The following is a 21,792-nucleotide window of genomic DNA, read 5'->3' as shown; positions in this document are numbered from 1 at the left end:
CTTAACTGCTTCTCACTAAAACACCTACTGTAGTTCTTTTTACACTTGGCTATTTGGTATTGAAGAGCTGAGTATCTTAAATTAAAAAGAGGTTACTAGAAGTTTCTCATTTAAAGTAGCACCTGCCAATCTGTATTGAGGAAAAAGTGTTAGTTTTTGTCTGAAAACCTATTAGTATAATTTTAACTCAGTCAAAATCAATCTTGAACCTCAACATTGTAGCTCTCATCTATAAATGTTTTTGTTTTACAGGGGCCAGCTACCTGTGTTGCCTTCTCAAGAACTGGGGACTTTTTTGCTTCTGGAGGGTCAGATGAACAGGTGTGTGATGTATCTGCCTAATCTGACATCGCTAAACTCTGTTTTCTAGATTCTTGATGTAATTGAGTGAACAGAAAATGTGTTTGTTTATGATGCAGAAAAATCAAGTGTTTGTGGAACTATGTAGTTTGGGGAGGAGGGGATAAATTAGCTTTAGCACAGATGACCTTTTAAGATGATAGCATTTGAAATTTGGCTAAAATTGAGAAAGTTGCATGTCTAAGGTTAGGGAATGAAATATAGATGGAATATCTCCTCTGGAGCATTTGTAAAGTAAAGGGCTTTCTAAGCGTCACCCCAAGAGGTCAGTCAATATTATACCCATTCCTCATGAATAAACTGAGGTACAGTAAGGGTTGTTGTTCAGACAGTTTGAGAATACCAGATTTGCGGTATAACTCAAGGACCTTGGCTTGCAGGGTGAAGTTCTGGCTCTATTAAAGTTTTGCTGTTGCCTTCAGTGGGATATCACTCTTTTTTTCCTCTGACCACTTGAGAGATTGGCTAGGCAGGCATGTGTGGTGGGGGTAGGTGACAGTTGTTTTGCAAGTTTCATTCTCTTACGCTCTTTGTGTTGGTCTACATTCCTTATTAATGTTCCTTTATAATAGCTTCTGATTATCTTGTTCCCTGTTGTCTATATGAGGCTTATATCAACATATATATAAATATATATATGCCCCATGCGTCTGAATCCCTTTGAATTGGCTTGCTCTATTCCTTAGCTTGCTTTCTTCAATGTTATGCTCTCAAGGATAAAAAAATTCTACCCTCAACTCATGACATAGTTTATCTGTTCCATCCCTTCTCCCCCTGCCTCTGAAGCACTGCTAGGAAATGGAACATGTATTTTTGTAAGGTTACTTTACTACTTCAATAAGATCTTCTTCTTCTTTTTTTTTTTTTAGCCTTTAGACAGCATCTTTTGAGGCACTGATCTGATTACTTCCCCCTCCCCCCCCCCTTTTTCTTGCATTGTTAAATAATAAGAGTAATTGTATTAAGGTTTTACTTGTAGTTTTGCTTTTGAAATAATTACCTAACTCTCTGTATTTATAAAGAGATTAATAGAAATGACAAGCTGGCTGTATTGTGGCTTTTCTGTTAATATTGACTTTTTTCCTGAAGAAACTGGGGTAGTGTTGAAAGCTATAGTAACGATACACTTCAAAAACAGTTATCACATAAAAAGATGCCTGCAAGTGACTTCTTTAATACATCTCAATTTCCAATTTAAAGTAATATGAAGAAAGTGGACACTATTAGCTATTTTTCTCTCCATTACATAACTGGATGACTTGTGTGGTAACCTGGATATGTGGTGGTTTTTCCCCTTTAATTGTAAGTTGCAGAGGTTTCTTGGATTCCTTTATTTGGCTTTGAATTTGTATATTTTTTCATATGAGGCAATCTCTGTTGTATCTGGCAGCTAGACCTTTTTTTTCCTCTCAGAGATGACATTTCTCATGTCTAGAAATATCTCTTGCTACTGGTAAGCTGGGAAACTAAATTATGACACTTGATCTTTTCTTTTTTCCAAAAGGTCCTACTCATCTAGCTTTTGTGGTAGCAAGTTCCTATATAACTTCCAGTTTTAGACCTTTTTGAAAAATCCTCCCTTCTGACTGTAATTTTCTGTACTTAATATCAGCAAAAAGGTGATTTTGTGAGAGTGTATGTGCATGTGCAAAACTTTAATGCAAGGAGGAAGAAAATAACTCTTAAACTGTGTATATATTTAAAGTCTTCTGCACATGTCTGTTATGAATGTGTTCAGTAAAATTTTCCTCTAAGGTTAGAATTAAAATGCTATTTATGGAAGTTAAATACATAATGCCTATAGCCTGATCCTGCAAAGTTTTATACACATGCTTGACTTTATGTTCTGAGTTATTCTGTGTGAAATTAAGCCTTGGTATAAGTCTTTTGGGGGCTTTAGGTTATACACAAAGGTATCTTTCTATTTTGGCTACTGTTTCACAGTTGCACAATAAGTTTCTGTAACTATGGAAGTATAATGTGAAATACGATTAATATTTCTAAAAACATGGTAATAAAACTGTAAACAGTTTTTTTACACCACAAATATTTTTGGTATTTAATTAGTAGCTAAAATAGACTCCACAAATGTTAAACCCACAGATATTTAAATGTCCTTTTATTTGTTGACTAGCTTAAAATATTTTAAACATGTACCAATTTAAATAGGAATTCACTGTCTTAAGGAATTCCTTTCCCTCCTCTCTGTTCATTTTCATATGTTCAAATGGTCAGTTTATGAAGAGAAGCCAGATTTTTTTGTCGTGGCACTCTCCAAAAGTACTTACAGTGGATAAGTAATTTATTATGGAGAGAAGTTGCTTGTTAGGATTCATTTTTGGTAGACAGTATATTTCCATAAGTCTCATTTTACTTTGCCAACTAAGCCCTCTTCTCCTGAGTGCTAATCCATAGGTAATAAAGTAAGTATTGGTAGTTAGGTCCATTCCTGAAGATTAACATAATGTAAAATTATAACTTCTCAGTGGATTTCTTAGTAGTATTCAAACATTTTTAGTATTACCTAGTTAGCAGTCTAGTTCCAGGGGATACTTGACCAAAGGGAGGTCAGAAAAGGCCATTATCTTTTGAGAACTCAAATGGTGGGCTTGGCTTGTCCACACAAACAATTTTGCAGTTTCCTGGGTGTGACTCTACTTCTTACTAGCCTTTTGTGGACTGACTGAACAGGTGGACGTTGTTAATGCATGTTAACACGCTCTGGTCTAGTCCCATTTCATTGAGGAGTAGATCAAAGCACATTAACATATTGTTAATACGCATCAGTAGGGTCCAGACAGGCTAGTCCATGGCAGACTAGTTGTGGGATAGATTCACGCCCCATCTTGCAGCAAAGTAAAGTTTATGTAGATAAGCCATATATAACTTCTCTATTGAATACAATCTTTCTGATTTTGCCAAAGCCTATTATATTGCTCTTTGCTGGCAAAGCTTTCCTCTCAGAACACTGGGTGTGCTGACACTTTTTTCCAGACTGCTAGCAAAATGAACGTATATATGTAAATTGAGATTTTTAAAAGGATTAATTTTAGCCAGCTGGTTTTTATTCTGCAGGTGATGGTATGGAAAACTAACTTTGATGCTGCTGATTATGGAGATATATTGAAAACTCAGAAGTATGCCGCTAATGTAACAGGAACTCTTCACCATCTGGTAGGTCAGACCATCTTACATTTAACACTGATGATTATTGTTGATGTTTTGACTTCCCTAGTTTACCTACCTATATAATGTATTTGAGAGGAGACACTAGTTTTTCTTTGAAGCTTTGCAGGAAGAGCTATCTTCTCTCTTCCCTACCAGCTGATCTCCCTGTTTCAAGTCATTACCAAGTGAAGCTAAATTCTAATCAAGTGCCTAACAATAGCTCTTGAAATCTGCGTGAGCACCACTCACCGATAATCTTTCTAACACTTTTTTAGCTTTTGTGTATATTGTGAGCCAGCTATTTCCCTTTTCAGTGTGAAAACTCAGAGGATGTTTGATTAGCATTACCTACACCTTATGAGGTGTCTGGCTGCATTTCAGGCTGCAAAGTCATCTCGTTCTCCAGCATTAAGTTAAGTTACAGAAAGTCTGTTTTGTTGATGAGGCTGGTATTGTTTCTGATTACCCCATAAAAAGTGCAATTAAAGAACTGGATGAATAATATGGCCTTAGAGAAAGGAAAATATATAATCAATAACCTGAATAGAATTGCTCTTAATGATATAATTACCATCTGGATGTTTTATTTAAAAGAAAACAAAACATTAGCAGCAACTGAAGTCTAGTCTTATGAATAAATCCATTAGGCTTGTGTCAGAATTGCTAAAATATATTTTGTAATAAGAATAGAAGAAAGGCCATGCTGGATCAGACCAATGGCCCATCTAGTTCAGTAGCCTGTCTTCCCATAGTGACTGGTGTCAGATGCTTCAGAGAGAGTGAAGAGAACAGGTCAATTTATCAAGTGGTCCATCCCCTGTCATTCAGTCACAGCTTTTGGCAGTCAGACTTAGGGACACCAAGAGCATGGGATTGGGTCCCTGACCATCTTGGCTAATATCCACTAATGGTCCTATTCTCCATGAACTTATCTAAATCTCTTTTGATCCCAGTTATGTTTTTGGCCATCGTGACATCCCCTGGCATCAAGTTCCACAGGTTGTGTGTTGTGTGAAGAAGTACTAATTTGTTTGTTTTAAAGCTGCTGCCTATTAATTTCATTGAGTGAACCCTGATTCTTTTATATGAAGCAGTAAATAACTCTTTTTTGCCCCTCACGCTGTTCATAATTTTAGAGCCCTCTATCATATCCCCTCATAGTTGTCACTTTACTAAAAAGAACTAGACGATTTTAGACTATTAATGTCTTCCCTAATTTCAGATGGCCTGCCATCACCAACCCCTGCTGCCCTCTCACTCATTAAAAGCAGTGTGTCACTGCAAAAGAAGCAAGTGTACCAGGCAGATCCTTCCGTCTCTATACTCAGCCCTCTCTTCTCCCATCCCCTCTCCCGCCCTGGAGTTCCAGTGGCCACTGGTTGTGCTCATTGTTGTTGTATGCATGCTTGTGTCTGGAAGATCAGCTTTTCATTCCATGTTAAAAGTAGTTGCAGTCACTTCAGTTCCTTTCTTTCTCATGAGACAGGTGAGACTTCTTTGCTCGACTGGACAGAGGAGCAAGGGGAAGTAACACTTCCAGGGAAAGCATCATAATCTATCTGTTAAAGTTGTTGCATTCTAAATATTAGACCAGTAGAAATTGCATATACTGGAGTGAAGCATAACTAGATTCAGAGTGAAGTTTTAGTATGAGGCCTAGTGACAGTGAAACTTTTAGGAAACATATTATACCATTGCACCATGTGGGAAGAAGTGGCATGGTGTTTAACCACCATGTCTACTTCACTTGCTGTGACCATGGTTAGAAGACATCTTCGTTAAAAACAGTCAGGTGCCTTTCCATGCTAGCACTACAGCTGGTGCAACTGCACAGGGGTTAGTAAGAGTGGAAGTTTAAGAAAAACACTAGCTGACACAGTCTGAGAATGGATAGTCCATTAAAACAAATCAGGACTTCCATGCTATATCACTGTGATTCCAACCACAGTGTAAATTCTGTTGTATCACGGGAATTGATTAAAATATGTTCTAGCGTTGCCATGTGGATGAGAGACTGCTCTGATTCTTAGCAGAACAGTGGACCTTCAGATGAAATCTTTGCCCCATTGAAATCAGTAGCAACCCCCCCTTGGCTACAGTGGTTGCAGGATTACACTCATGGTCTTCAGGGTTGTCACTGTTCTTACCATGTGTATAACAATCATACTGTGAACAGGTGAATTGCAACCTACTTATAAATATAGTGAAGGCAGGACCTATACAAGTGCTTTATCAGTGGATTTGCTACACGTAATCAAAATTATGGTCCTGTTCTTTTTTGTTTCAAAATAAAAATGCTCAACAGCCTCAGTTTTCAGTATCCTGATATACATTGGATTACTAAGAGTATTTCATTTTAAGAATCCATAGTTCTCCTGTTATAGGTTGGATTGTAAGAGGATGAGAGGATATTAAATACATTTTTCCTTGTGAAGAGCCCAAGCGCTGATTTAAATTCCATAGGTTGTCTAGCTTTAAAATTGATGTGAAATGGTCTGTAAAGCATAGCAGGTATGGTTCTTGAAAAGAGGTTAATGATTCTGGAGGTGGTTTGATTTATTATTTTAAGTGATGTAAATAGCTTGAACGCTGAGCCCTAGTTTCCGTAACATTGCACTTGCACATCAGTTTGACAACTTCTTATCCTTAAATGTTAGTTTTGGATAATACTTTCTTTAAAGGTAAAATCTGAGGGTTTTTTTTTTTTTTAAGCACTTTCTTATAACTCTAGTTTGTTGCAAGCATTAAAACTGAGGTATATTCAGCCTCCCTTATATGTAAGGGCTGTGTTTTTGTCTTAGGCAAGCTAGAGTGGTTTAAAAACAAGATATTTCTGCAGATAAATTTTATTATGATTTTAAGAGGTTATAGTTTCCTTTCTCCCCTCATCGTTATGCTCAATCCACCTCTCAAAAAATTTACAAAATCAAACTTTAAAACTGCAGTTTTTGCTTTTCTCATAAGTAGCTTTTGTTTTCCCGATTTAAGAACAATAACTTCACCCACTATAAAGGGAAGCTGTTTAATCTTTTCCACCTCTGCTGCATGACTGTACTGAGAATTTTTTGTTTTTTTAAAAAGGCTGTCTGCAGAATCCTTGAACCTTGTTACCAAGTTATCCCTTCAAGGGTTATTGTCAATTATTCCTTACCAATACTGGGGATACACTTAGGCATTATACTTCAGTACTTCCTGTGTCATTTTGCCTTTAGCCTAAATCAATAAATGTGTTTCCTAATGAGTTTGGGCTACAAAGTCCTGCTACTTTATTAAGCATTGTGAAAACATGTATTTTGACCAAAGCAGGGGTAATGTAAACAAAAACAGATAGCTCTTCTGATAGCCTCTTTGAGAGAGGAGAAGCAAGTTAACACGAGTGATGGATATAAGAAACGAGTGATTGCATGTTAAATTATGCATGATACTTCTATCTTCCTACTACTCTTTGCAACAGACTACTTGAGATCAAATTGTCCTGCCATTGAATCATTGTGGTGGACTCAAAACTGAACTTGATCTAAAAATGACTTCCATTCTGATCCTGATAGTAGGGGGGAATAAAATTGCTGCATCGTTTATAAGATACAGTTTTATAAGATATCAGTTAGTTGAGGCCTAGGTTGGATATTAGGAACACTATTTCACTAGGAGGGTGGTGAATCACTGGAATGGGTTACCTAGGTAGGTGGTGGAATCTTCATCCTTGGAGGTTTTTAAGGCCTGGCTTGACAAAGCCCTGGTTAGGATGATTTAGTTTGTGTTGGTCATGCCTTGGGCAGGGGGTTGGATTAGATGACCTCCTGTGGTCTCTTCCAACCCTAATCTGCTATGATTCTATGACCCAGACTTTAGGGACCTGGGCTATAAAGGAAGGACGGGCTCCACCTAAATCAAAATGTAACCCGGTTGCTGGCATGTAAAATAAAAAGATTGTAGAGGAGTTTTTAAACTAAGGGCTGAGGGAAAGCCAACAGGTGCATGAGAGCACATGGTTCAGACAGACACATCCCTGAGGGGAGGCTCTATTAAAGGGGGTTTTCTATATTCTAGCAAAGAGGAAAAGATAGAATTTGATAAAGTACAGGTAGGGGTTGAAGGTAAATAGTCCAATGAAAGACTGTCGAGGAAGCCTCTGGTAATTGGCTGAGCCTTAATCCGTGGACGGGGCATTAACTCAGGCCAGGGCTTTATTAAGCTGCGCACAAGCGACCAGGGGCTGCTAATAGGGAGTTTTGCAAGGGAGTTCTCCAGGTGAAGGAGGAGCAAATACAGCATCTGTGGGGTAAGTGACTGTCTGGTGTGTGTGTGTGTTTTTTTGTTTGGGGGTTACCTGCTGTGTGATGTGTGCTGAGCTTGTGTTTGTCAGTCTGTCTGTTTGTTTGGTTGTTTTGAAGGACCGTGTGCTGTGGCTGGCAGTTGGAAGCCGTGAGCTTCAAAGGAAGGTTTGGAAGCTCGAAGCCTCTGGTAATTGGCTGAGCCTTAATCAGTGGGCGGGGCATTAACTCAGGCCAGGGCTTTATAAAGCCGTGCGCAAGCGACCAGGGGCTGCTAACAAGGAGTTTTGCGAAGGGAGTGGGGGTCCCTTGTCGGTCCTACCTGTTCCCTTGTAGTCCCCTTAAAACCTATAACCCAAACCATATTCCAAAACCCCTTTCTTTAAACCACCCTTTCATTAACTAGGAGACAATGCAGGCAGAAGCCCAGCAGCAGAGTGGGGGCTATCCAGTTTATTACACTGAGTGTAGCATGTATGATTACCTGCCTTGTGAGCAGGTGGTGTATGTGTGCAGTCGGTGCAAGGAGCTCCTGGCCCTCAGAGACTATGTATGGACTTTGGAGGCCAGGGTGGCAGAACTGGAGGAGCTAAGAGAGGTATGTTGATGAGGCTTTCTGGAACACTGTAGAATTGTCCCACCTCTGCTCAGACAGCCTCTGTGCTGTTAAGGAGGAAGAAAGGCCCAGGGAAGCAGAGCAGTCAATGGGAGCAGAGGGAAACCTTCCCATAGTTGGGACCTTCCTTCCAGATGGTCCTGGGGTTGCCTTTCGCACTGAGGTTACCTCTCAGGGGGAGGGAACTCCAGTTGCTAGGAAAAGGCAGGTGTTAGTAATGGGAGAGTCGATCATTAGAAACATAGATAGCTGGGTTTGTGATGACCGGGAGAACTGTATGGTGACTTGCCTGCCTGGTGCGAAGGTTGCGGATCTCTCGAGGCATCTAGACAGACTTATGTATAGTGCTGGGGAGGAGCTGGTGGTCATGGTACATGTAGGTACCAATGACATAGGGAAGAATAGGAGAGATGTCCTGGAAGCCAAATTTAGGCTGCTAGGGAAGAGACTGAAATCCAGGACCTCTATAGTGGCATTCTCAGAAATGCTCCCCGTTCCATGCACAGGGCCAGGTAGGCAAGTAGAGCTTCAGAGTCTCAATGCGTGGATGAGACGATGGTGTAGAGAGGAGGGATTTACGTTCATTAGGAACTGGGGAAACTTTTTTGGGATGGGGGGAGCCTATACAGGAGAGATGGGCTCCACCTAAACTAAAGTGGAACCAGACTGCTGGCACTAAACATTAAAAAGGTTGTAGAGCAGTTTTTAAACTAGGAGATGGGGCGAAAGCCGACTGCTGCAGAAGAGCATGTGGATCAGACACAGACTTCTCTTAGGGGAGAGTGATGATAAGGAATCTCCAGGCTATAGTCAGGAACAGAGGACGGAAGAGAATAAAGTAAGGGCCGGATCAAATGATAAACAGTCACATAAAAAAGAATCTGGCACATCAGAAAAGGGCAGACAAATAAACAGGGACAAGTTTTTAAAGTGCTTGAACACAAATGCTAGAAGTATAAATAATAAGATGGGTGAACTAGAGTGCCTTGTGATAAAGGAGGATATTGATATATAATAGGCATCACAGAAACCTGGTGGACTGAGAGCAATCAATGGGACACAATCATTCCAGGGTACAAAATATATCGGAAGGACAGAACAGGTCGTGCAGGGGGAGGAGTGGCACTATATGTGAAAGAAAATGTAGATTCAAATGAAGTAAAAATCTTAAGCGAATCCACATGTTCCATAGAATCACTATGGATAGAAATTTCATGCCCTAATAAAAATATATCATTAGGGATCTATTATCGACCACCTGACCAGGACAGTAATAGTGATGATGAAATGCCAAGGGAAATTAGAGATGCTATCAAAATTAAGAACCCAATAATAGTGGGGGATTTCATTTATACCCATGTTGACTGGGAACATTTCACTTCAGGACAAAATGCAGAGATGAAATTTCTCGATACTTTAAATGACTGCTTCATGGAGTAGCTGGTACGGGAACCCACAGGGGGAGAGGCAACTCTAGATTTAATCCTGAGTGGAGCGCAGGAGCTGGTTCAAGAGGTAACTATAGCAGGACTGCTTAGAAATAGTGTCCATAATACAATAGCATTCAACATCCCTGTGGTGGGAAGAACACCTCAACAGCCCAACACTGTGGCATTTAATTTCAAAAGAGGGAACTATACAAAAATGAGGGGGTTAGTTAAACAAAAGTTTAAAGGTACAGTGACTAAAGTGAAATCCCTGCAAGTTGCATGGGCCCTTTTTAAAGACACCATAATAGAGGCCCAGCTTCAATACATACCCCAAATTAAGGAACACAGTAAAAGAACTAAAGAGCCACCAGGGCTTAACAAGCATGTAAAAGAAGCAGTGAGAGATAAAGACTTCCTTTAAAAAGTGGAAGTCAAATCCTCGTGAGGCATATAGAAAGGAGCACAAACACTGCCAGCTTAAGTGCAAGAGTGTAATAAGAAAAGCCAAAGAGGAGTTTGAAGAACTGCTAGCCAAAAACTCCAAAGGTAATAACAAAATGTTTAAGTGCATCAGAAGCAGGAACCCTGCTAAACAACCAGTGGGGCCCCTTGACGATCGAATTACAAAAGGAGCGCTTAAAGACAATAAAGTCATTGCAGAGAAACTAAATGGATTCTTTGCTTCAGTCTTCATGGCTGAGGATGTTAGGAAGATTCCCAAATCGGCTTTTGTAGGTGACAAATCTGAGGAACTGTCATAGATTGAAGTGTCACTAGAGGAGATTTTGGAATTAACTGATAAACTCAACATTAACAAGTCACCGGGATCAGTTGGCATTCACCCAAGAGTTCTGAAAGAACTCAAATGTGAAGTTGCAGAACTATTAACTAAGGTTTGTAACCTGTCCTTTAAATCTGCTTCGGTAGCCAGTGACTGGAAGTTAGCTAATGTAACGCCAATATTTAAAAAGGGCTCTAGAGGTGATCCTGGCAATTACAGACCGGTAAGTCTAACGTCTGTACCGGTCAAATTAGTCGAAACAATAGTTAAGAATAAAATTGTCAGACACATAGAAAAACATAAACTGTTGAGCAATAGTCAACATGGTTTCTGTAAAGGGAAATTGTGTCTTACTAATCTATTAGAGTTCTTTGAAGGGATCAACAAACATGTGGACAAGGGGGATCCAGTGAACATAGTGTACTTAGATTTCCAGAAAGCCTTTGACAAGGTCCCTCACCAAAGGCTCTTATGTAAATTAAGCTGTCATGGGATAAAAGGGAAGGTCCTTTCATGGATTGAGAACTGGTTAAAAGACAGGGAACAAAGGATAGGAATTAATGGTAAATTCTCGGAATGGAGAAGGGTAACTAGTGGTGTTCCCCAAGGGTCAGTCCTAGGACCAATTCTATTCAATTTATTCATAAATGATCTGGAGAAAGGGGTAAATAGTGAGGTGGCAAAGTTTGCAGATGATACTAAACTACTCAAGATAGTTAAGACCAAAGCAGATTGTGAAGAACTTCAAAAAGATCTCACAAAACTAAGTGATTGGGCAACAAAATGGCAAATGAAATTTAATGTGGATAAATTGTAAAGTAATGCACATTGGAAAAAATAACCCCAACAATACATACAATATGATGTGGGCTAATTTAGCTACAACGAGTCAGGAAAAAGATCTTGGTGTCATCGTGGATAGTTCTCTGAAGATGTCCACGCAGTGCTCCGAGGTGGTCAAAAAAGCAAACAGGATGTTAGGAATCATAAAGGGGATAGAGAATAAGACTGAGAATATATTATTGCCCTTATATAAATCCATGGTACGCCCACATCTCGAATACTGTGTACAGATGTGGTCTCCTCACCTCAAAAAATATATTCTAGCACTAGAAAAGGTTCAGAAAAGGGCAACTAAAATGATTAGGGGTTTGGAGAGGGTCCCATATGAGGAAAGATTAAAGAGGCTAGTCCTCTTCAGCTCGGAAAAGAGGAGACTAAGGAGGGATATGATAGAGGTATATAAAATCATGAGTGATGTGGAGAAGGAAAAGTTATTTACTTATTCCCATAATACAAGAACTAGAGGTCACCAAATGAAATTAATAGGTAGCAGGTTTAAAACAAAAGGAAGTTCTTCTTCCACAGCGCACAGTCAACTTGTGGAATTCCTTACCTGAGGAGGTTGTGAAGGCTGGGACTATAACATTGTTTAAAAGGGAACTGGATAAATTCATGGTGGCTAAGTCCATAAAGGGCTATTAGCCAGGAAGGGTAAAGAATGGTGTCCCTAGCTTCTGTTCATCAGAGGATGGAGATGAATGGCAGGAGAGAGATCAATTGATCGTTGCCTGTTAGCTTCACTCCCTCTGGGGCACCTGGCATTGGCCACTGTCGGTAGACAGGTACTGGGCTAGATGGACCTTTGGTCTGACCTGGTACGGCCGTTCTTATGTTCTTATCACATGAAAGCAGACAACTAAATGTTGATGATACATTTCCTAAATGCCTGTATACAAATGCTAGAAGTCTAAATATTAAGATGGGTGAATTTGAGTGCCAGGTATTAAATGAAGATATTGATAGACATCACAGAAATTTGGTGGAACAATGTTAATTACGGTAATATTGGTGTACAAAAAATATAGGAATGACAGAATAAGTCGTGCTGGTGAAGGAGTAGCATTATCTGTGAGAGAAAATATAGAGTTAAATGTAGTAAAAATCTTAAATGAATCAAACTGTACCACAGAATTCATATGGATAGATATTCCATGTTTGATTAATAAGAGAATAGCAATAGGAATATACTACCAACCACCTGACAAGGATGATGGTTTTAAAATGCTCGGAGAGGTTAGGGAGGCTATAAAAATAGAAAACTCAGTAATAATGGGAGATTTCAACTATCCCCATATTGACTGGGTACCTCCGGACCAGATGTAGAGAGAAAATTTCTGGATACCATTAATGACTGCTTCTTGGAGCAGCTAGTCCTGGACTCACAAGAGGAGAGACAATTCTTGATTTAGTCCTAAGTGGCACACAAGATCTGGTCCAAGAGGTGCATATAGCTGCATTGCTTAGTAATAGTAACCATAATGCAATTAATTTTAACATCCTGGGCTCGGGGGAGAGGACACCAAAGAAGCCTCCACAGTAGTATTTAACTTGAAAAAGAGGAAATGTACAAAAATGAGGAAGCTAGTTAAATTGAAATTAAAATTAACAGTCATGCATGAAATGTCTGCAAGCTACATGGAAACATTTTTAAAACACCATTATAGAGGCTCAAATTAAATATATATTCCAAATTTAAAAAATATTAAGAGGACCTAAAATATGCCACCATGGCAAAACAGAGTTAAAGAGGTGATTAGAGGCAAAAATGCATCCTTTATGAATTGGAAGTCAGCTCCTACTGAGAAATATAAAGGAGCATAAACTCTGGCTTGTCAAATATAAAAGTATAATTAGTCAGCTCAAAAGAGAGTTTGGAGACCAACTAGCAAACTACTCAAAAACTAACACCAAAAAAATTAAGTACATCACAAGCAGATAGCCTGCCAAACAACAGTGGGGGCCATTGGACGATAGAGGTACTGAAGGAGCACTCAAGGAAGACACGACCATTGTGGAGAAGCTAAATGAATTCTTTTCATCTATCTTCAGTGCAGAGGGTTTGAGGGAGATTCCCATACCTGCGGAATTAGGTGACAAATCTGAGGAACTATCCCAGATTGAGATGTCAGTAGAGGAGGTTTTGGAACAAATTGATAAATATAACAGTAATAAGTCACCAGGACCAGATGGTATTCACCCAGCAGTTCTGAAGGAACTCAAATGTGAAATTGCAGAACTACTAACTGTGGTTTGTAACCTATCACTTGAATCAGCTTCAGTTCCAATTACAGTCCAGTAAGCCCAACTTCATTACGAAGTATATAGGTTGAAGCCATAGTAGGAACAAATTTATCAAACACATAGGTGAATACAGTATAATGGAGAAGAGTCAACATGGCTTTCTTGAAGGGAAATCATGCCTCACCACGTTATTAGAATTCTTTGAGGGAATCAACAAACGTGGATCCAGTGGACATCACTTACTTGAACTTTCAGAAAGCCTTTGACAGTATTCCTCACCAAAGGCTCTTAAGCAAACTGAGCAGTCATGGGATAAGAGGAAGGATCCTCTCATGGATCAGTAACTGGTTGAAAGATAGGAAAGAGAGGGTAGGAATAAATGGCCAGTCTTCAGAATGGAGAGAGGTAATTGACTGTGTTCCCCAAGGATCTGTACTGGGCTGGTGCTGGCCAATGTATCCATAAATGATCTGGAAAAAGGGGTAAACTGTGAAGTGGCAAAGTTTGCTGGTAATACAAAATTATGCACAACAGCTAAGTTCAAAGTAAACTGCAAAGAGTTACAAAGGGATCTCACAAAACTGGGTGCTGGCAATAAAATGGCAGGTGAAATTCACTGTTGATAAATGCCAAGTAATGCACATTGGAAAACATAATCCCAACTATACATACAAAATGATTGGGTCTAAGTTATCTATTATCACTGAAGAAAGAAGCCTTGTAGATAGTTTTCTGAAAATATCTGCTCAAGGTGCATTAGCATTCAAGAAAGCTAACAATGTTAAGAACCATTAGGAAAGGGATAGATAACAAGACAGAAAATACCATAATACCTCTATATAAATCCATGTTATGCCCGCACCTAAATAGTGCATGCAATTCTGGTCACTTCATCTGAAAAAAATATGAGAACTGGAAAAGGTACAGAGAAGAGCAACAAAACTGATAAAGGGTGTAGAACAGCTTCCGTATGAGGAGAGACTGGGACTATTCAGCTTGGAAAAGAGACAACTCAGAGGGAGATATTGTAAGATGTCTATAATATCATGAATGGTGTGGAGAAAGTGATTTATCACTTCACATAACACAAGAACTCTGGGTCACGCAATGAAATTATTAGCAACAGGTTTAAAACAAAAGGAATTACTACTTCACACAACATACAGTTGACCTGTGAACTTGTTGCCAGAAGATGTTGTGAAGGCCAAAAGGATAACTGGGTTCAAAAAGGAATTTTGTTCTGTTCATTCCCTCTGAAGCATGGGCCACTGTCAGAAGGCAGGCTGCTGGCTAGATGGATCATTGTCTGACCCAGTACAGCCGTTCTTATGTTCTTAAGGTTTGGGTATCCTGACTCATTTCAGAAATAGAATTCTTGTCTATTTCAGTGCCCTGTCCCACTTCAAGCTAGCACATCTGGAACAGAAGGTCATAAGGAACTACACTAATGGGCATGACATAAAAACCTTGCTAGGCGAAGGAGAGGCATTACGTATTCCCTTTATTTATGCCTTGTGTGAACAAAACTAAAGCTCGTATATGTAACTTGGGCTTGTAAGCTCTAAATGTGTTTGTTTAAATGTGATACCTCAAGTGGGTGAGGTAATATCTTTTATTGGACCATTTTCTGTTTAGTAAGAGGGACAAGCTTTCGACTCAGCTTACACAGAGCTTTTCTTCAGGTTTGGGGAAGCTTGAAAGCTTGTGTGTCTCACTAACTAAAGTTAGTCCAATAAAACATTTTACCTCATCCACCTTGTCTGTAATATCCTGGGACCAACATGGCTACAACAACACTTGATTTAAATGAGTCAGTCATAGGTTCTATATGGTAACTTGAAAGCTAAGGTTGTCAAATTAAAAAATAAAAAGCTTTTGTGTCTGAATTACGAACTGGATCAGGTGGTGATGTTAGCAGCATTGCATTAATTCTCTGAGACCCAAATCAGGATCGGAGCGTCACGCTACGTGCTTTGTAAGCTCCTAGGAAGACATGGTTCCAGGCAAAAGCAGCTTAGTTTTAGACCTCAATCCTCTAAACACTTCAGACCTCAACTTTAAGCATGTGACTAGTGAGTGAAGTCCAAGGGGCTACTTACATGCTGTCATGGTATAACCCCCCACTCTGAACCTTAGCGTCCAAAAGATGGGGTACCAGCATGAATTCCTCTAAGCTCAATTACCAGCTCAGTACTTATAGCGCTGCCACCAACCGGGAATTCCAGTGCCTGGTACACTCTGGTCCCCCCAAAACCTTGCCCGGGGACCCCCAAGACCCAGTCCCTCTGGATCTTAACACAAGGAAAGTAAACCCTTTCCCTCACCGTCGCCTCTCCCAGACTTCCCTTCCACGGGTTACCCTGGAAGATCACTGTGATTCAAACTCCTTGAATCTTAAAACAGAGAGGAAAATGCACCTTCCCCCGCTCCTTCTCTCTCCCCCTCCCAGACTCTCCCTGAGAGAGAAAGTAATCCTAACACAGAGAGAAAATTAACTTTTCTCTCCCCCTTCCCTCCTTTCTCCCCACCAATTCCCTGGTGAATCCAGACCCAGTCCCCTGGAGTCTCACCAGAATAAAAAAAAATCAGGTTCTTAAACAAGAAAAGCTTTTAATTAAAGATAATTTTTACTGTTTTCTCTATTTTTGTAAATTTAAGATGGAATATGTTACAGGGTCTTTCAGCTATCGACACTGGGAATACCCTCCCAGCCTAAGTATACAAGTACACATTAAAATCCTTTCAGCAAAATACAAATTTGAACTCCTTCCAGCCAAATACACATTTGCAAATAAAGAGAACAAACATTAGCCTAACTCTCCTTATCTACCTAGTACTTACTATTCTGGACATATAAGAGACTGTATCGGAGAGATTGGAGAGAAACCCCGTTGCACATCTGGTCCCTCTGAGCCCCCAGAGTGAACAACAACCAAACTCTAACAGCACACACAAAAACTTCCCTCCCTCAAGATTTGAAAGTATCCTGTCCCCTGATTGGTCCTCTGGTCAGGTGACAGCCAGGCTCACTGAACTTGTTAACCCTTTACAGTCAAAAGAAACATGAAGTACTCCTGTTCTATTAACCCTTAACTATCTGTTTATGACACATGCCTAAAGCTAAGCATGCATGTAAGCAGTTACAGGATGGGAGTCTGGAGAAAGAGTTTAGGACTGGATCCTGCAAATGACTCCAAATAGATAGATGCTTATGCCTGTGCAGCGGCTGGTTGAATCAGTGGGGATCATTGTGGGCACAGGAGTCTGTGCATATGACAGGATGAGGCCCATAGACCTTATTTCCATCTTCTTGGAACATGTGATCTGAAATCTTTAATCCTATAATTTATTCTTCGCAGAGAGTTGATTACACTGTCATATTTTCTTGTCAGTATAAAGAAAGCATATTGATGGGAGGTAATTCCCTTACATAGTTTTTATTGACGTGATTTTACTAGCATATGTATTTCATTATATGATATATTTGTTGGTATTATTTTCCAGATTCTAAGAAGACTATGTATAGTAAATTCTTAGAAGAGCAAATGCTGAACAATTGATATCACATTGGCATTTGGAAACTGCTTAGATATTTATCTTTATTTGTGTGCTAAAATGGGTGGTGGTGAACAAAGATTGTAGTTTGTGAGTTAAATTTGTAAATATAACTGTTCATACATATGAAAATAAGGAAAATTCAGTATCTTAAATAAAGACTTTTTTTTCTTAAGCTCAAATATTGGCCTTTGTTTAGGCATGTTAGCATCTGGATTTTGAAGTATGTGATATTACTGCAGTGCAGTAGCTACACTAGATAAGGCTGAGATGGAATTTAGAATGTAAACCTGTATTTTCTGCTGATTTTTACTTTCTGAAAGCCTTCCTTTTTGTCTGATGCTTCCCAAGTTTGTGCTAGGCCCTTCTATGCAATTCTTTTTACTGTGGGGAAAGTTTTCCATGCTATGGGAAAGGGAGAGACATGGTCTTGGATAAGGGAGTTTTAAAAGTGTGAGGATCTGAGAGTATGATGATGGACATGGCAAAAGGTAAGATGTTCACTGATGGCAGAGAAAGTGTGCTATACCTCTTCAGATGTGAATTTTGCGACCATATGAGTCAATACTTTGTTTAAAAAACAAAACAAAACAAAAAAATGTGGTGTATACGTATTCCAGAATGAGGCCTGGTGCCTTTGGTCTGTCTGCCGAGTCTTGGTTTTTGAAATAAGTGAGCTTTGCAGAACTTAATTTTTTTTAAATAATTTCAACAGCTAATACTGATACTTATTTTTAAGCATTTTTTCTGTTATCTGTTTAATTTTTTAAAGTTGGGGTGAATTATTGATGGGGTCACACAATAATTTAATGACTGTAGATGTTGAGATTCAAAAAGTTAAACCATTATGACCATTAAAACAAAAATTTCAACATCCCATGTCAAAATATACAAAGTAAGTATCCTTAAACTCCAAGTTCTTAAGCAGCATTTTTCTTCCTTTCTGGATCTAAATTTTGGTTATTGGTGAAATATTTTTTCTTCATTTTGTATGTACAATGAAATCAACATTTACCAGTAAACATCTAATCCTTTCAAGCCTAGAAATGTTATGGATGTGTTTATATAGCACATGTATTAAATTAGTTACCTGTAACTTAGAACAACACACCTGGATATGACTGAATGTTTGATGTGCCTATTTGAAAGACTGAACTTATGTATTCAGATGTGCAAAATGAGTCTCCAGGCTTCGTGCTTCCACTAACAAATAGTCCTCATATCCTTCTTAAATTATAATTTTGTGTGGGTGTAGATGTGGGTAGATGCATGGGTATACGCGCACATCCTCTACATGTCTTAAGGGGAACGCTGCTCAGTAACACATTTTCCAGTAGTAATAATTTTCAATTTGTGTTTAACAGTTTGTGAAATTTGGAAGCTAATGATATAGCAAACTCACGAACAATAGTAGTATAGTTGCAGTACATTCTAACCAAAGGGACGGTAGCCTATTCTCTTTCTAAACAGATGCTTTTCTGGTCTGAGTATACTTGACTTGACCTTATCTTGTTGGAAAAGCTAAGTAGGTTTGGAACTCTTACTGCTCTAGTGCATTTAATACTTCCTACCCTGGTCGCTTACTCAAGGAATGTCTTAATTCCTCAGCATCTGTCATTCTAAAATGGCTCTGTATAAAAGGAGCTGGGACATCTTCCTATGGAAGAGTTTAATGTTGATTCTTAGTAACTTCAGTAAAAATGGCTCTACTTGATAAGTTGGATAAAATCCTTCCCAAACAACCAAGAAACTGAATAATTTTTAACAGCCCTAGTGAATAGTCTTCTAATACACATTAGCTCTACCCTTTTAACTCTGCTGTGTGCTTCCATGTTATCTTTGCCATCTAAGTGCATTCACTTTCATATGCTTAACTGCGATGTCTTTTTCAAAAATATTAAAAAATGCAATATATGACAAGGCATAAAACCATTATTTTCAAATACAGTTTACTTACCAGTTACCTATTATAATGATAATGTAGAAGTAAAGCATATAGTTCACCAAGATCTGTGACACTGATAGTATGATGATTTTTTAAATTAATTTTCATAAAGAAGCAAACAGTAAAAATACAAAAAGGTACACAAACTGTAAGCTATTTATGTTAGCAAATACTGCACATTTCAAATATCTAACAATATAATGCAGTTATGCATTTTTCTAACTTGTCTGGTCTTGCAGCTTTGACAATACAAAATTAGAGAATATTACTCAGACATAACATGTTAAGATGGGGTAATAATAATCAACAAAACTACATGCACAAATTATCAAAAAGGGGAAGAGAGGATGGGCCAGGAGGGGGAAGAGGTGGGGAAAAAGTGAGAAGTCAGCTCAGATAAATCTAAGCTTCCATTCTACCTATCTCAGCATTCCTTATCCAAATGTATCGAGAAATGGAGGTCCAAATTTCTTTGAACTCATATCATTGCTCCCTACATAGATAAGCTATCCTTTTTGCTGCTAACTCAGACATGTCCGAATACCACTGCTCTGTTCTGGGCATAAGCCTACTCCTCCTTTTTTGTAAAATCATGTGCTTAGAAATCATTGCAGCTCTCAAGAACCAACATCTTTGTGTTGGAGTTAAACTCAGCATAGTAGGTATATACTCTAGGATATAATTTTCAGCTCAGGTTTGGTTGCTCAAGCCACGCATTGTTTCCATTCTTGTGTCCACATCTTTCCACAGCTGCCTGGCTACTGGACAGTCACATAACATTTGCATCAGGATTCCTTTTTCTTTATTACAGCACCAACAAATATCAGAAGGCAAGGCCCCTCATCTTGTACAATATCTGTGGCGTCCAGTGCATTTCGAATAGAATCTTTTGTGGTGTCAGTTATAGCCTGAAATCCACAGAAACATTTTTAACTTTCTGTAATATGCTCTTTTTTAAAGGGCTGTCATAACTCCCCTTCTCAGGCTCTCACAAACTCCAGACCAGTGGAGGTCCTCTGCCTTAGTAAAGCATACATAGTGGACATGGGCCTGTGGAGTTCATGAAGTATATCCAAAGTTCCGAACAGATCTAGGGATTTAGAATCTAAAAGTCCTAGAGCTTCTGGACCAAATTGATGCATTATCAAGTGTTTTTGTTGTAAGTATTGCCATTCCGCTGAGATCAGCAGGTCATGTAGTTTCTTAAGTCAGTGGCTCTCAACCTTTCCAGACTACTGTACCCCTTTCAGGAGTTTGATTTGTCTTGCATGCCCCAAGTTCCACCTCCCTTAAAAACTACTTGCTTACAAAATCAAACACAAATACAAAAGTGTCACAGCACACTGTGACTGAAAAATTGCTGACTTTCTCATTTTTACCATATAATTATAAAATAAATCAATTGGAATATAAATATTGTACTTACTTACATTTCAGTGTATAATATATAGAACAGTATAAACAAGTCATTGTCTGTTTGAATTTTTAGTTTGTACTGACTTCAACAGTGCTTTTTGTGTAGCCTGTTGTAAAATTAAGCAAATATCTAGATGAGTTGATATACCCCCAGAAAACATCTGCGTACTCCTGGTTGAGAGCCACTAGTTTAAGTGTTAGAAAAGAGAGACAGCCCTTATTGGGAATCCATATGATGCCTGCTCAGCCACTTCTTCCAAATTATAGTTTTTTCCTCCAGTATGCAAGGCTGCGTTACCCCAGATAGATGCTCTTGCATAATGGTGAGGATGGAATTGGTACCTCTTAGCTAGGATAGCCCAGACCCTTATGCAACCTCCAGATCTGTAAGTTGCACTTTCACATGTCTGACAAAGTGGGTATTCACCCACGAAAGCTTATGCTCCAATATGTCTGTTAGTCTATAAGGTGCTACAGGACTCTTTGTCGCTTTTTACAGATCCAAACTAACACAGCTGCCTCTCTGATACTTTCATAATAAAGAGATTGCACTACAGTACTTGTATGAGGTCAATTGAAAAATACTATCTCATCATTTTTACAGTGCAATTATTTGTAATAAAAAATATAAAGTGAGCACTGTACACTTTGTATTCTGTATTGTAGCTGAAATCAATATATTTGAAAATGTAGAAACACATCCAAATATATTTAATAAATTTCAATTGGTATTCTATTGTTTAACCATGCAATTAAAACTGCAATCAATTACAATTATTTTTTTAATCGCAGTTAATGTTTCTGAGTTAATTGTGTGAGTTAACTGTGATTAATCAATACCCATTAAGTTTCCGCCTATGCGAGTGTACTGGGGTTAGTATGCTGGACCCACTTTGGCATCTGACATGATAAAAGCATAATAATAATTTTGCACATCTGCGAGCCCAATCCTATCCAGACTAAAGGGAACTGGAGCTTTTTAAATGGTAGTCATGGGCATTGACCTGGACCCCGCCAAAAAGCTCTCATAATTTGTTGTTAAATTGTCTAGAATAAGATGGAAGAATGTTTACAGATAGGCTATTTAGAATACAGAGGAGCCTAGGCAGACTATTCATTTTTATTGTATTAACCCTTCTCCACAGGCTCAGGGAGAGAGGATG

General features: G+C 38.8%; 1 protein-coding gene across 2 annotated transcripts in view; it reads left to right on the top strand.

Annotated features, from left to right (window-relative positions):
* POC1A (POC1 centriolar protein A) overlaps window positions 1-21,792 on the top strand; it is a 105,690-nt gene that overhangs the window by 50,312 nt on the left and 33,586 nt on the right. For both annotated transcript variants that reach the window (XM_050957858.1, XM_050957857.1), the window contains exons 8-9: window positions 253-321; window positions 3,436-3,534. In XM_050957858.1, the coding sequence (XP_050813815.1) occupies window positions 253-321; window positions 3,436-3,534 (168 nt within the window). The remainder of the gene's footprint in view (window positions 1-252; window positions 322-3,435; window positions 3,535-21,792) is intronic.

The sequence above is a fragment of the Gopherus flavomarginatus genome, chromosome 6 (assembly GCF_025201925.1).
Source record: "Gopherus flavomarginatus isolate rGopFla2 chromosome 6, rGopFla2.mat.asm, whole genome shotgun sequence".
NCBI lineage: Eukaryota > Metazoa > Chordata > Testudines > Testudinidae > Gopherus > Gopherus flavomarginatus.
This window is presented reverse-complemented; position numbering and strand designations above follow the sequence as displayed.